We start from the raw sequence: 16,716 nt of genomic DNA on the forward strand, positions 1-16,716 counted from the left end.
TGCTCCGCCCCTTCCAAATGCCATGTCACAACAGCACTTGGATGTGTTTTTCTCAACTGTCATCAGCTCCAGCTGGCAGGACCAACTTCTTGAAACACAGGAAGCATCCAGCGGAAAATATTTTAATAAAACAGACTCCTCATAAAATATTGTTCGGGGGAGGGGGAAGAAACCGGCTCCACCAATCTGTCGGCATTGTATTGGGAGATGTGAGAAGCCAGGCTGGCAGCAGGGGCCCGATCCTAATGGGCCTTTGTCAGGTGGTGGTTCCGTGTTGGGCACACGGACTTGGTGCCTGGCCCTTTAATCTGGCCTGGGTTTTCTTGAATCACAGATCTTCATCTCCACTGGGAATATCAAAGTGCTTGGGAAACTTAGAAGACTGGGGCAGCAGAAGGGGATGCAGGATCTTTGAAGTGGAGAGGAGAGATTGATTCCTCCTGACTTCTTGCCCCAACTCTCACTTCCAATTGCACATTAAATAATCCCAGCACTTTGGGAGGCCAAGGCGAGCGGATCACCTGAGGTCAGGGGTTCGAGACCAGCCTGGGCAACATGGCGAAACCCCGTCTCTACTAAAAATACAAAAATTAGCTGAGTGTGGTGGCGCACCCCTGTAATTCCAGCTACTCGGGAGGCTGAGGCATGAGAATCACTTGAACCCAGGAGGCGGAGGCTGCCGTGAGCTGAGATCACACCACCACACTCCAGCCTGTGCAACAGAGTGAGACTCTGTCTCAAAAATAAAATAACCAGCTTTGTGGACAGCAAGATGGGGCTCATTAAGAGTAAGACTGTCTCCTGGAGTAGCTGAGCATCCTGGGACTCATCAGGGCCCAGAAACAGTAGCCAGCCACTCTCTGGCCAGTCCACCCGTGAAGTTCATTTCTTCCTTCCCAGCTGATGTCCATCCCACCATCGTTCCATCTGTCCATTCGTGCATTCATTCATTCAGCAAGTATCTTTGAAAACCTACTAGGCGCAAGCACGGACGATTTTTTTAAAGGAGGCCTTAAAAGGGAGTCCCCATGCTGACTCTTGGTTAACTTGCATTTTCCCAAAATGAAATTTTCCTGTGTCAAATTTTCTTTCTGAATCAATGATAGGTTTCCTAGTCCCTTAAAACTGGCCGTTGGCAATTGGAAGAAGACTTTTTTGAAGATTTCTGGGGGAAACATTCCCTCTACTTTTCAGGTAACATTACTTGGTTAATATTCAGTTACTAAATCTCTTCAAGAAGTACTGGCTACTTCCATTACTATTCAGAGCACAGCTGATGTGACGCCCAGGGGCTTCCGTGGGGCAGGGATCGGGGTAGGAGGGATCCTGCATGAGAGGCTGTGGGTCAGACACCAGTCAGCAGGGGGCGCGGTGGAGCACCCATTGATTTCTAGGCCCTCTTGGGCTAGCATCGTTTCTTCCCGAGTGGGAGCTCAGGCCCAGAATGTGGATTTGACCAGTCTTCCCAAGGTCACCCAGTTGAAAAGTGGCCAGGCCAGCATTCAGAATTCTTGATTTCATTCTCTCCATGACATTCTGATCTGTCCTTGGAACGGGGCCCTTCAGGGTTCATCTTTAGTCTGGCTTTGCCCAGAGAGACAGCTCCACATCCTAAAATGAGATGATGGCCTGCCCAGCAGGCCACCCTCCCTCTCTGGCTCCCTGAAGGCTGGAGTTGGGAACCGGATCTGTTCAGTCTTCTCACCGCCAAAGAAACCATGTGCACTGGTGCCTGAGTGTTTCTTCTTGGGGAAGGAAAGAGGAATGACATTCACCAACATCCCTTAAGATTGTCAGAGGTATTAGCCGGGCATGGTGGCGTGTACCTGTAGTCCCAGCTAGTCGGGAGGCTGAGGCATGAGAATTGCATGAGCCCTGGGGAGTTGAAGGTTGCAGTGAGCTGAGATCATGACACTGCACACCACCCTGGGCCTCAGAGCGAGACCCTATCTCAAAAAATAAAATAAAAAAGATTGTCAAAGGTAGGTGGTAGCTTTCCCATTGAACAGACAGAAAAACTGAGGCTCAGAGAGACTTTCATAACTTGCCCGAGGTTTCTCAGGGCCAGAAAATGGTAGGATCGGCTGTCTGATGACAGAAGCCTGGTCCATTCTTCTCTACTATCCAGGCTTTTTGTTAAGACCTAATTATCCTCACGTGCTTCTCTGACTGGTGGGGACGATGGCTACGGCAGTGAGCACAGTGAGGTTCACAGCTCCCCTCCTATTAAAAGCAGGCCGCGGCCGGGCACGGTGGCTCACACCTGTAATCCCAGCACCTTGGGAGTCTGAGGCGGGCGGATCACTTGAGGTCAGGAGTTCAAGACCAGCCTGGCTAACAGTGAAACCCCGTCTCTACTAAAAACACAAAAAATTAGCTGGGTGTGGTGATACATGCTTGTAATCCCAGTTACTAGGGAGGCTGAGGCAGGAGAATCGCTTGAACCTAGTAGGTGGAGCTTGCAGTGAGCCGAGATCACACCATTGCACTCCAGCCTGAGTAACAGAACGAGACTCTGTCTCCAAAAAAAAAAAAATGCTGTGTGGTGGTTTCCATGGGGTGCGCACAGCTGCGAGGCCCCAAGTTATCTTCCTTTTGGTCTGCCAGGTATAGGGAAATTGCCCACCCAACTGGGTGCTTAGAAAGAGCCAATGGTGGCCGGGCGCGGTGGCTCACGCCTGTTATCCCAGCACTTTGGGAGGCCGAGGCGGGCGGATCACGAGGTCAGGAGATCAAGACCATCCTGGCTAACACAGTGAAACCCCGTCTCTACTAAAAAAAATACAAAAAATTAGCCAGGCATGGTGGTGGATCCCTGTAGTCCCAGCTACTCAGGAGGCTGAGGCAGGAGAATGGCATGAACCCGGGAGGCGGAGCTGGCAGTGAGCCAAGATCGCACCACTGCACTCTAGCCTGGGTGACAGAGCGAGACGCCATCTCAAATAAAAAAGAAAAAGAAAAAACAAAGCCAATGGCAGGCTCTGAAAGGCAGCACTGTGGTCTGAGCCGCCGGGCCCCTCATGATGGCACACTGTGTGCAGACTAAGGCCAAGGCAGGGAGTCACACACTGATCCCGGGGTGCATCTCTCTGCCAGGCAGCTAGTCATTTGTTCCCTGCTGGGAGGTGGCAGTAGGTGCTGGGGCACTGGCCCTCACAGAGTTGCTGAGAGTATGGAGGGAGATAATTATAGGCATCTGCCACCTGTTTAATCTTCACAGCCCGGATGTAGGGCTGTCTTCTGAGTCTTAAGGATTAAGGGGCTTGCAGCTGGTTGTGGATCTGAGGTGCCCCTCCTGACCACCTGCATGCAGAGCCAAGTGCTTTCGACTGCACACCTTGTCTCCTAATGGGTGAGACACTGAACACTCTCCAGTCACACGAGGGTCTTGACTGGCTGCATCCTGGTTATTTGAAGTTCCACTGTACTAAGTAAGAAGGGTCCAAACTCAGCCACCAGGGTCCAGGGCTGCTGCCCAGCTCACTTCTCTGGCCAGATCCATGCAAAATCTGCTCTTTTCAGGTAATTTTTGGTTTGTAAAAATTACCTGGTAGCCTGATAGACAATCTGGAATGTTAGGGAAAAGAGACAAATTCATTCTGAATCCCATTACTTTCATTCCACTACATATTAGCATTCCTGGAGATCCATGCCCAGTCTTTATCCTGCATGTCTTTTATAGAGCTGCAACTTCCTTGCAATATGCCAGCATGTGGACTTGTTCCGTGTGTCTCTGTAACCCCTATTGTCTGTGACTGCAGAGGATCTCATTGTGCGTATGCTCATGGTCTGCCTAACTATTGCCCTCATACTGGATCTTTAGATCCTTTCCAGGTTTTCATTAATATAAAAAATGCCAGGGTAAATATCCTTATTCTAGGCTGGGCACGGTGGCTCATGCTTGTATCCCAGTACTTTGGGAGGCCAAGGTGGGTGGATCACTTGAGGTCAGGAGTTCGACACCAGCCTGGCCAACATGGCAAAACTCCGTCTCTACTAAACATACAAAAATCAGCCGGTCTTGGTTGCACACACTTATAATCTCAGCTACTCGGAAGCCTGAGGCAGGAGAATCATTTGAACCCAGGAGGCAGAGGTTGCAGGGAGCAGAGATCATGCCACTGCCCTCCAGCCTGGGCAACAGAGTGAGACTCTAAAAAAAAAGAAAAAAGAAACGGAATTATTGACAACTCCCATTAACTGGGAATGTGCTAAGCACTTTACATACACCATTTCATTGAATCCTCACAAGAAATATGTAGGGGGAGGTCTTATGAGATCTATTTTATAGAAATAGCTGAGACTTCAAGAGATTGTCACTGCCCTTGGTCACACAGCTAGTTAGTAGCAGACCTGAGCCTCAAACATGCCTTGTTAATACCAAAAGCCTTTACCCTTAACCAGTTGTAAGAAGATTTCTGCTCCATATTGCTATATAACTTTCTGAAGAATTGTACCACCTTATACCCTCACCAGAACTGGACTCCCGGACATCTGATTCTGAGGGACCCAGAGAAACATGTGACTGGCATTCAAACACGTGTCCGAATCCTTCTGGACAAGGAAAACTTCTGCAGGCCATGCTAGCTAGGTAGACAGTCTCTACCCCAAATGCCCGACCCTTGCTGCCTAGGAATTGGAGTGTCTGATCCTCTGAATTGCACTGCGTGACCCCAGCACCAAAGCCCCAGAAGATTAAAATAAGATCAGAAGAAGCTGCCAGAAGCATTTAGTGAGAAAACCCCGCCCGAAGCCCAGGTCTCAGAACACTTTGCAATGGACTCTGGGCACTCACACACATGCTCTGGCAAAAGCTGGCGTGCCGCTTGTGCACGTTCAACGGCCTTGCCCTCCTCGGGCCTAGGCTCAGCATAGCCTCAGCAGATCAGTTGCTCCCAGCTCTGGATCACACAGGGGTAGAGCACTTTCCCTCCTGCACAGCCCCACAGCTGCCCTGGGGGCGTGGGCCCATCATTTGGATGGCGGCCTGGTGCATGGGCAGAGCTCTGGCATCCAACAGGCCTGAGTCAGCCTCCTGGCCCACCAGGCACCAGCCTGGAGGCTATGGGCATGTCTCCTGGTCCTCCTTTCTTAACATGATGCCTATTAACATCTCCAGGAGTGTGGCTGGGGAAAAGGCCCACAGGAGGCACTGGCATCCTGAGTGAGCAGAGCGCGTGGCCTCCCTCCTGGCCTTATCTCAGCCCTCCGACACCCCAACACCTCCCCCACGAACCACCCACTCTCCTCCCTCCCACGCCCACAATCCCCTGTGCGTCTCCTGATCTGGCGGTGACCGGCCATGTTGTAGTTTTCTCTTTGTCTCATGCACGCGCGCACACACACACACACCAGGCACACCAGTAGTCTGTGAGCTCTTCCTCAGCTTTGACTCTCCAACTCCTGGACCACATCCGAGCCCAGACCTCTGCTCTGAGATGTTTCCTGGGTGAATGAACAAAGGAATCTGAAGGCAGAGTGCGGCTTGCAGTCAAGCACCTGGGAGGCGGGGTAGGGGCGTCCGGTAACAACCACAAACAGATAAAGAGCACCTACTGTGTGCCAGGTGTGATTAGGACGTGCGTATGAAGCTTCCAGTGCATCCCCAGCCCTCTAAGAGCCAGGAACTGTGCTCAGCCCCAGGAGCAAGTCTCCAAGATGCCAGCTGGGCCCTCGGCCCCAGGGGGTAGGGGCAGCTGTCTGGGCTCTACCCCCTGGCAGGCTGCCAGGGCCCACTCCCTTAGCAGCCAGCCATCCAAACACATGAGCAGAAGGTCACAGACCCAATTAGCAGGGCTAGAGGCCTCTCACTCTCACTCTCTCTCTCTGTCTCACTCTCACACACACACACACACACACACACACACACACACAGTAGATTCTGGGCCCTGGAGACAAAACCAAGCCTAAAGCCAGCCGTGGAGCCTGAGCCTAAACTGGAAGAGCAGGAAGTGCCAAGAATACCTCACCTCTGCCCACCCAGGATCCCCCCAAGGATCTGCAGCAGCCCCGGAAGACACAGGACCCATTTGTCGCCTCTTCTGCCTGGCAAATCGGAGGGAAGGACTTTTCCCAGGAGCTGTCACCACGGGGAGTTAACTGGAAACCAAGCCTTGGGGATGCTTTAGGAACAGGGGCCTCATCCTCAAGACATGACTGATTTCAGTCACCCCTGAAAGGCTTTGCCTTCCCACCTAGCCCTCTGCCTCTTCCAGATGCCACATCGCCATTTCTCAACTGCCTTTTTTGTGCCCAGCAATTTCACACGTGTTGTCTTGGCTAAGCTCCCTGCTCCCCAAAAAATCTTCGCAGCCTGGGCATTCAGCCATGAGGGAGCCACGGCTGTAGCCAGTGGAATGACGCACCCTCAGTCCAGGATGTGCATCCGGGCAGCCAGGTCCCACAGCCACTACTTTCTTGCCCCCACCACTGCTCCCACAGTTCCCAGAACTCAGTCTCCAGATCTGGGCTCCAGGATGCAGAGGCTGTCCTCAGGGTGAGGGGCAGGTGTTCTGCACAGTGCCTCTTCCCTGCAGAGGAAAGTGCCCCCAAGGCATTCCCAGCCCCATCTTCCCTCCACCGCAGAGCCTGAAGCCCACATCCTGTGCTGGGGCCACTGCCTATGTGAGTGTCCAGCCAGTGGCCGTGGAAGGGCTTCTCGGGGCATGCTGGGGCACGGGTATGGATGTGTGAAATTGGCATTCATGATTTTTGTTGAAAGAAGGAAGGAGTGAACCTACAGACTGAGAAGTAATCAAATAAATGCCCGAATAAAGGCTGAAGAAGCCAAGGGCATAACCCAAGAGAGGGGGATGGGCAGCCAGGCATGCTTCCTGCTTGACTGCAGCCACCCCAAGGCCTTGCACCACCCCCAGACTTGCACGTCACCTCTCATCCTTGCGCTGGCTCCAGGCCCTCCACGACCTGGTCCCTGCCAACCTCCAGCCTCTTCTCTTGAACTCCCCACCCGGACATGGAGTTCCCTGTGCCTGCCCCTCTCGGAGATGCCTCCAGGTCATTATGATCCTCTCCCATACTCAGGATTAAAAGTCCAGCTCTGGCCAGGCACTTTGGGAGGCCGAGGCGGATGGATTGCCTAAGTTTAGGAGTTCAAGACCAGCCTAGGCAACATGGTGAAACCCCATCTCTACTAAAATAAAAAATAAAAAAAATAGCCAGGCATGGTAGCACATGCCTATAGTCCCAGCTACTCTGGAGGCTGAGGCAGGAGAATCGCTTGAACACATGAGTCGGAGGTTGCAGTGAGCCGAGATTGTGCCACTGCACTCCAGCCTGGGCAACAGAGTGAGACTCCGTCTCAAAAAAAAAAAAAGTCCGGCTCCCACATCACCTCCCAAATGGAGCCTTGTCCAAGAGCCCTTGAGCCAGGCACGCCCCCACCACTGTCCTCCGGCAAAGCAAGTCCCCAGTGGGGCAGGAAGGACCTGGTATCTCACACTCACCCATCTCTCCCACCTCCCCTAAACCAGTTCACTGGACAGGCAGAACAGGCAGAGCATGCTGGTGATCGTGACTTGTGGCAACAATAATTCTTATCGTCGTTGCTTTTAAGTAGATATTCACCTGCAACTGAGTTTACAGGTTCCTATGTACAGTAGCTTCCTCTGTCTCCATTGCTTCCTCCCTGAGAACAGTCCTAGCCCTTATCCTGGGTCGCTCAGAGAACAGCTCCAGTCTAATTCCAGAGTTTCCTCTATGGGGCGTGTGCCACTGTGTACCCCCAGAGACCCTGCAGTCTTGGTTCAGAGCCACCTACTTTTTTTTTTTTTTTTTTTTTTTTTTTTTTTTAAGATGAGGTCTAGCTGTGTTGCCCAGGCTGGCCTAGAACTCCTGGGCTGAAGCAATCCTCCCACCTCTGCCTCTTGAGTAGCTGGAACTTCAGAGATTCCTTTGCTGTGGAATCTCTGGCAGGAGACGGGGGTTCCCAGATGGTTCTGATGTGCTGAGATACGTTCAGCTGAGGACCACTAACCATGCCTGGAAAGTTCTGGGAAGGCAGGGACTGCCTTACTCATCCTTGAACACCTAGGAAAGACCCCGCACAGGATACAGATGCCCAGAATCTACTTGTTGGCAGGTGAATGTGGCATGTGGACAGTAGTGGATTAGTCACTGTGTGCTCAGCACCATGCAAAGCCCTTTACGAATACGTGCATTTAAGTTTTCCCATAAGACTCTCAGGAGGGCTACAGAATCTCCATTTTACAGATAAGAAAATAAGGTTGCAAAGATGTGGAACCAGCCCAAAGGCCCATCAATCAGCAAGTGGATAAAGAAACTGTGGTATATCTATGATGGAATACTACTCAGTCATAAAAAGGAATGAATTAATGGCATCCACAGCAACCTGGATGGGATTGGAGACTCTTATTCTCAGTGAAGTAACTCAGGAATGGAAAACCAAACATCATATGTTCTCACTCATAAGTGGGAACTAAGCTTTGAGGATGCAAAGGCATAAGAATGATACAAGGAACTCTGGGGCCTCGGCAGGGAAAGGGTAGGAAGGGGGTGAGGGATAAAAGATTACAAATTAGGTTCAGTGTATACTGCTCGGGTGATGGGTGCACCAAAATCTCACAAATCACAGCTAAAGAAATTACTCATGTATCCGAATACCACCTGTTCCCCAAAAACCTATGGAAATAGAAAATTAAACAAGAAAGTTAGGTTCAGGGAGATGAAGTGACTTTTCCAAGGTAGCCTGACTAGGAAGGGGAGGGTAGTGGACGGTTAGACAGACTGGCACCCACCGGACAGGCAGGACCTGGCCTCACCCTGGGGGCTGTCCCTGCTCATCAGCACCTGCCCACTGGAGCCACGTGACAGAGGGACACAGCGTAGCCAAGACATTTACAAAGCGAGGATCCTTTGTGCCTGAGTGAAGTGATCCTTTCAAAAATGATCACCAGCTCCCCTTCACCACCTCCGGAGACCAAGTCCTGGCTGATTTTTCCCCGTCTTTATCTCAAGTACATTTAAATGTCAATTAAATTTGAAATATCTACATTTGTCAGCATTTCATTTTGGGCCAGCGTGACGTGCTGCTGATTTGTCCACGCGATGTGACACATGAAAAAAACTCCCGAGATGCAGATCTTCCTCATTAAAAAATAAGCCGGTGCGATCCCGGCACGGCAGAGAGCATGGAGCACGTCCCCGCTTCCTGACGCCGTGTCTCTGACATGGTATTTAAAAAGGAACAGCCTCGCCTGTCACCACTGTCACACGCGCGCGTTAACCGGCAACACGTTAAACCAAACATTAGAAGGGGTTCGGGAAGTCATCTGCATGGGAACTCCATGCGGAGACAAGGTGGGCAGAGGCGGGAGCAGCCGTGGGGGATGATGGGGTCTGATCCATGACGGACGGCCAGCCTTTCTTCTGCACCAAGACTCTGGCAGCCCTCACTGGGCAGCCAAGTTTGCCGCAAACTGCCTTTTCACAGACAGCTCTTTGTGTGTAATAAAATCCAGGCAAGTGGTGGGTGGCAGACCGCAGGGGAGTAGCTGAATTGGGTTAATGAGGGAAAAGGTGCTTTTTTTTTTTTTTTTTTTTTTCATATTCTGCCTTAAGCTAATAAAAAATTTAAGCCTGGACGTTTTCAATGGTTCATCCTTTATCTCTGACAAATATCTGACTGTGTGTTTCATGGGAGAACATGGGCAGCTGAATTTAAGTAAGTTTATTTTGAAACCTCACCTTTCATTAAAAGTAAAAGAGGAAACACCCTATCTCTTATTTCGTTGTTTCCGACCCAGGAAACTGAAGAGGCAAGATCCCGTAGTGGTTGAAAGTTGGCAAATCCACATTCAGTTCCTAGCTCTACCTTTAGCTGCTGTGTGACCCCGGGCAAGTGACTCCCCCTCTCTGAGCCTTGGCTACTTTGTCTGCAAAATGGGGTTGCAATAAAGAATTCATGAGAAATTGTATGGACAGCATTTCGCCCAAGGCTTGTAATTACTGCTAGTGTTATCGCCATCCATGTGGCCTGGACTTGACAAAGCTCTGATCTGACCACATCAGATGACAAACTTCTCACCTGGATGTACCCTGCCACTTTCAAGAGACAGGTGGTATATTCTGGAGACAGCTAGGCCTCCTGTGGAAATCACTGCCCAACCAGCCTGGCCCAGCCAGTACATCCAACTGGAGAAGGAAAGTGGCTCCTGAACTGGAAACTGCGGTTCCCTCTCTTGCCCCGCCCACCACAGTCACGCCAGTGTGGAAGCCCCCAGCCCCCTCCACCATCACAGCAGTGTGGGCAGCGCTGGATTGCGACAGTGGCCTGAACTGCGGCAGTTGGATTTAGCAAAGCCAGGGCACAGCCCGGCACAGAGGTTCCTTGCTCCTGGGTGAAGCCGGAAATTCCTGGCAGGTTGAGTGGCGTTGCACCAACATGTCAAGCTGTGATCTGTGCTCTCTTGTCAGAGCCAGAGGTGGGGGCCCGTGCTTGGATAGGTGTCGGAAAGGCAACCAAGGTGGACGTGAGGGCGACTGGAGAGCCTCCCTCCATTTGGCCCGAGCCGGGGCTGGTGTCCCCTCATGTGCATCTACTCCGAGCCCCGCTCACAGGAGAGGGTGAGGCCCCTGGGGGTGGACCATCCGGGCTGCAGTCCCCGTTCTCCACTTCTTGGCCACATGGTCACCTCTTCACCAGTGATGCCCCAGTGCACAGCTAGCCTGGGTCTGCTCACACCAAGTAGGCTCAAAGCGCCTCTTGGTTGGGTGCACAGATGGACAGATGGATGGGTGGACTCATGAAGCCCTCACCCTCTAGAAAATCAGTATGGCGACACCTTCTTGTTAGGCTCTTGTGAGGGGTAGAAATGGCCTCTATAAAGCACGGTACCTGCTTGTTGATATCATTTTAAACACTTTCTGCCTGCCCCTACCTACCTGACACCCTCACCTTCAAACGTCGTCCCATTCTTCACGTCTTAGCATCTCAGAACAGATGGGAGCCCAGAGGGGGAGCACTTTTGTACCACAGCCACAGTCTGGGGAAAGGGGACAGTGTGGTGCAGCTCCAGGAAGATGGTAAAGTGGGGGTTCCCCCAGCAGGCTGGCTTTCATTCATTCGCAAACTTCCACAGCATTCATGCTGTACCCCAGCTGGGGAGAAAGAGAAGAACAAGGCAGGCCCTGCCCTTGAGGAACTTGACTCAGAAACAGAGTGGCAAGAGGTTAAATGGTATCTATGAAGTGCGAAGAGGCACAGCCAGGGAGCTCTCCTAGCCTCCAGTGGGCTTCATAGAAGTCCCGCTGAGCTGAGTCTTCAAGACGGAAGAGCAGTCAGTGCTCCAAGCAAAGGTGACAGGGAGGGGGAATATCCAGGGCCCAGTGTGGTCAGAGATGGTAAGCATGGCCGCAGGGGAGGCCAGGAGAGGGCCACAGAGGTAGGCAGAGCCAACACACAGCATGGAGACTGCCCTGCTCGGAGCTCGGCATGGCCGCTCAGCAGTGCATCCCACGAGCTCCCCAGAGTGCAGCAGAAGCCCACGGCCTGCCCACCCTCTGCCCCTCACCTGCTCAGGAGAGCAGTCAGTGCTGCAGAGTGAGAGTGGGCTCCCCCTCACTTTGAAACAAGTCCCTGCAAATGTCTGAACATTATTATTCCTAACCCTTTGCTCCACAGATTTATTTACTCACCATACCACCAACTGCAGCAAGATCACAATTCAGAATGGCAGATTTATAGGTTTTAGCAGGAGAGTGACAAGTGTGGGTTTGTGATTGAAAGAGACTCTGGTGGCTGTATGGAGAGTAGCCTTTCTGCTCTGTCTTCTTTGCTATGGAAGTGGCAGGAGCCAGGTGGTGCCCTGGCCCTGAGATTCCTGCAAGTCAGGTCTTCCTGACCTCTCCACTGAGGCGGGGAAATGCCCCCTGGACCAGGAGCCCCCTCGAGTCCAGGAAGGGCTGAGTTGTGTCTTGCCCCAACAGCCAGCAAGGCAGCCTGGGAGCAGAGAAGAGCCCAGCACTGGGACTCGCTGCCTCCTGTTGTGTAACCCTGGGCTACTGGCTTCCCCTCCTGAGCCTCAACCTCCACTGTAGTTCGAGGACAAAACTCTTTGCCTGGCCAGCCTCTGGGAGGAAGTGAGGGTTCTGATGTGCAAGTGCTGGGATGGGCACCAGCCCTGGCGGATTGCAGCAAAGTGCAGGCACAGGCCACTTGCCCCGTCCCCCTGCGCAGCCACTGTCTCTCACTCACCCTCCAGCTGTGGTTCTCATGTCCTTTTTTTTGGACACGTTGCCCTTTCCTAAAATAAACCCTCAAAAGAATTCTAGCATACAGAGCAGAGAAGGGAGACGGCTTTAGCTGCGGGGTGAGGGAAGAGGAGGTAGCCCATGCCAGCCCCCGTACCCCACATTCTCCCCAGACTTCACTCGCCTCAGAGCAAGCCAGCCCACAGAATGGGGCAGGGGTGTGGAACACCCCGGGTCTGCTCACACCAAGCAGGCTCAAAGTGCCTCTTGGTGGGGTGCACAGAGACACCTACTCCCCAGCACAAGGGCCGGGATTTGAACCCAGATCTGCCTGGTCCAGCTCGCCCCTGCTGAGCACATGGCCTCTGGTGGGCCCTGGTCAGTATATAATTCATGGGAGCCGGGCGTGGAGTTTCTCCAGGCTGTGTATGTGTTGGTGTTTATAGAGGTAGAGCTCACAGGTGGCTGACAAGGGAGATGCATTTTTTATAACAATGAATATTTAATTTCCACATCACAGATGAAAAAGACTCTCTGAAGAGGCATCTGAGGGAAACTCCAGAGAGCAGCCGCTAATCAGAAAAGGGCCTTCTCGCGAGAGCTTTTCCGCACGGCTCACTTTTTTCTTGAACTTTTTTATTTTTTATTTCTTCCTGATTATTGGAATAGATATGCTCATTGTAGAAAATGTATAAGACACAGAAAAATAAAAAGCAGCAGAGGGGAAAGAAATCACCCATGATTCCACTGGCTGTTATTGACGTTTAGCCATGAACCTTTCCAGTCTTTTTTCTATGAATTTTTCCATAAGCAGATGACAGCGAATGCGGTGTGATTGCAGTTCTGCATCCTGATCTTTAAATTTGTCTTCATAAGCATGACGTTTCATGGGAGGACAAGATTCAGCCACTGCACCAGCTAGTTGTTGCTGACAGTGTAGGTTGTTCCATGTTTTAATATTATAAACAGCAGTGATGACTATCTTCCAGTGTGATTCTTTGCCAACTTTGAGGGTTAACCAAATGGAAGGGGAATTACTAGGTCCTATGTGATGGATCATGAGTTTAAGGCTCTGGACACATGGCAAATTTAGTTTCTTTTCTATCTGGAACGAGCTTCCTCTCCTGGGAGCCCCCACCCCAGGCTGGCACACAGAGGCAGGGCCAGGCGTGGAGCCCAGAGGCCTGCTTCCCGCCTGCACGTGAAGTTCTGAGGGCACCCCTAACTGCCTGTTCTCTTCTCTTTTGTCTTCCTCTGCCCCAGCCTGGTAAAGCCCTTGCGACACTATGCGGTCTTCCTCTCCGAAGACTCCTCTGATGATGAATGCCAGCGGGAAGAGGGCCCGAGCTCTGGCTTCACCGAGAGCTTTTTCTTCTCCGCTCCCTTTGAATGGTCTCTCCTTCCTTCTTCCATTTCCCTGAGCTCGGCTTGGTGACTCTGCGGGGCTGCATGGGGAAAGCGGGGGGCTGGTGCTGCTTGCCTTTGTGTCGGGGGGAGGGTGTCTGGAGCTGCTGCCTGCCGGTGCCCCAGTGCCAACATGCAGGGTGGACACCACCTCTGCGTGCCACCTCTCAGGGCATCCGTTCTGCCAGCTCCACAGAGGCTGTGACAATAGAGAGGTGACAGGGTGATACGCGAGCATTGGTCCCCTTAGAGATGAAATGTGCTTGATTGCTAGTGGAACTGGTGACTACAATTAGTCACCAAGTTGTTGTTGATCTCCAAGTCCTTCTTTATCTCAGCACGTCTTGGAAAGCCATAGAGATGGGAATCAGAGTTTAAGTTAAAAAAGAAAACGTTCCTCATATGAAATGTGTATATTAAATGCCAGCCTATCCAAGTGTTCTGATCTGCCTGACTTTTTAAAGATAATTTAATCATTATTATTTATAGCCTCAGCCTCATACCAATTACAAGTAGCGATTTTTAAAAGTTTCACCCACCATCCAGCCACCCCTAAAGTTAAGCTGCTGTCGCCCTCCTTTCTTTACCTGTTCTTGCCCCTCCACCCACAAGTGTTTCAGAGCTGGCATTGAGCAGAGAGACAGCTTTTGTCTGTTTGCCCTTGTTAACACGGTTGTGTGTTTTTAATGGGAGCCTTTAAGGAAATGGAAACTGCCCTTTGCGGGATGCCCATGGTGCCCACAGCAACCTTCCAGGGGGCACGTTAATCGTTTTGGTCATTGCACAGAAGAGGAGATGCCTTTCCCTCCCTCTCCCTCATGTCCCCTGCACCCTCTCCCTGTTCCCAAACCCCAGCATCAGGTCCCTCTCCCTAGGATGGCCTGTGGGTTCCTCTGGGGACCTTATAAACCCCAGGCTGCTCGGCCCTCTGTCATTGACCCCACAGGGTCAGAGGGTCCTGATCCTTTCCTGCCAGCAGGTCACTGGGGACCCAGACAAGTCACTCCCCTCCCAGTGTCCTCACTTAGAAAGTAGTGGCCTTGCCGAGCGCAGTGGCTCACACCTGTAATCCCAGCACTTTGGGAGGCCAAAGCGGGTGGATCACTTGAAGCCAGGAGTTCGAGACCAGCCTGGCCAACATGGTGAAACCCCATCACTACTTAAAAAATACAAAAATGAGCTGGGCATGGTGGCGCACACCTGTAATCCCAGCTACTCAGGAGGCCGAGGCACGAGAATCACTGGAACCCGGGAGGCGGAGGTTGCAGTGAGCCGAGATCACACTGCTGTACTCCAACCTGGGTGACAGAACGAGACTCTGCCTTTAAAAAAAAAAAAAGAAAAGAAAAGAAAAGAAAGTAGTGGCCTAAGCTGGTGTCATCCTAGCATCACACGTGACTTTTGCTGTATGTCAAATCTTTGTTTCGATTTTTTTTCAAAAGATTTTAAAATTAGCCTTCTCCTAAGCAATAATATCTATGATATCATAGGCTTAATGTATTAGTTATTATTTCTGTTGCTAATTAGAACAAAAATAGAACCTTTAGCATAAGAAATGTTCATCTATGTGTCAACTTAAAACACCTTTTGGGAAAAGGCACCCTGCTCCCAGCCAGGAGTCCACCAGGTCATGTCCAAGGCCCAGCTCCATCATATCGTCTCTGAACTAACTGATGCCTTAATTATTTAAATAACGGCGAGGGCTCGCTTCCTTAGCCCATGACCTCAGAAGTCAGTACAGGCCTTTGTGTGTGTGTTTGAAAAGAAACTCAAAATGGTCTCAAAAGAACACTATTTCCTGAAGTTCCAGAAGCACACTGACTGACTTCATTGTGCTCATCTTTATTAAAGGGTTTATTAAACCCTTTAATTAAACCCTTTATTAAACCCTTTATTAAACCCTTTCATTGTGCTCATCTTTATTAAAGGGTCTCTAATTCCTTGGTCAGGGTGAGTGAGGGACGTTTGAAGCCTCTCAAGCTTGGCTTCCATTTCCACCTCTTGCGGGTGCTGTGTGACATAGGTGAGTTATTTAACATCTCTGAGCTTCATTCCTCATCCATAAGGTGGGGGTGTAAGTCCGACTTCCTGGCCTGCTTGCATTGCTTCAGCGAGAGAGTACATGATGGAGTCCCTGCCCATCACTGGGACTGTTTGATGAGCCCTCCCATGTCCCCCACCCTGGTGCCTTCACTGTGATTCTACCCTTGACCGCCAGGTGGTGCCCTTCCCCCACTTTACCAGTGCCACGGGCCCCATCTCCGCCTGACGTAGGGCCACCACCAGCCCCAGACTTGGGGTTAGAAGAGGCGAGATGTGGCCAGGCGCAGTGGCTCACACCTGTAATCTCAGCACTTTGGGAGGCTGAGGCGGGCGGATCACGAGGTCAGGAGTTCGAGACCAGCCTGGCCAACATAGTGAAACCCCGTCTCTACTAAAAATACAAAAAATTAGCCGGGCAAACGGCAGGAGCCTGTAATTCCATCTACTCAGGAGGCTAAGGCAAGAGAATTGCTTGAACCTGGGAGGCGGAGGTTGCAGTGAGCCGAGACTGTGCCATTGCACTCCAGCCTGGGAGACAAGAGTGAAACTCCGTCTGAAAAATAAAAATATAAAAAAGGCGAGATGCACTTCGAGATGCACTTCCCACTGGGGCTCCACTAGAGGTAAGGGTTGACCCAAGCGCTGCCTCTCCATCTACCCAGTGGTGCCCTGGGACTCAGGTCCATGGGAAGGGAAGGCAAGTGGAACCCTTTGTTACCTATACTTGGATCAGCTGCAAAGTAGTGGTGTAGGGTTTTTTGGGTTTTTGTTTTGTTTTGTTTTTTGCTTTTTTGTTTTGAGACAGGGTCTCGCTCTGTCGCCTAGGCTGGAGTGCAGTGTTGTGATCTTGGCTCACTGCAACCTCCACCTCCCAGGTTCAAGCAATTCCCATGCCTCAGCCACCCGAGTAGCTGAGACTATAGGCACGCACCACCACACCCCGCAAATTTTTGTGTTTTTAATAGAGACAGGGTTTCACCATGTTGGCCAGGCTGGTCTCGAACTCCTGAACTCAAGTGATCCGCCCGCCTCGGCCTCCCA

General features: G+C 51.4%; 1 protein-coding gene across 14 annotated transcripts in view; it reads left to right on the forward strand.

Moving 5' to 3' along the window:
• The window catches only part of DENND1A (DENN domain containing 1A), a 542,971-nt gene that overhangs the window by 520,989 nt on the left and 5,266 nt on the right, over nucleotides 1-16,716 (forward strand). For 9 of the 14 annotated variants that reach the window (XM_009457264.5, XM_054659070.2, XM_054659071.2 and 6 more), the window contains one exon: nucleotides 13,492-13,620. The exons of the other annotated variants lie outside the window; for them this stretch is intronic. In XM_009457264.5, coding sequence (XP_009455539.1) covers nucleotides 13,492-13,620 — 129 coding nt within the window. The remainder of the gene's footprint in view (nucleotides 1-13,491; nucleotides 13,621-16,716) is intronic. 14 annotated transcript variants of the gene reach the window in all.

Source organism: Pan troglodytes, chromosome 11, assembly GCF_028858775.2.
Source record: "Pan troglodytes isolate AG18354 chromosome 11, NHGRI_mPanTro3-v2.0_pri, whole genome shotgun sequence".
Lineage (NCBI taxonomy): Eukaryota > Metazoa > Chordata > Mammalia > Primates > Hominidae > Pan > Pan troglodytes.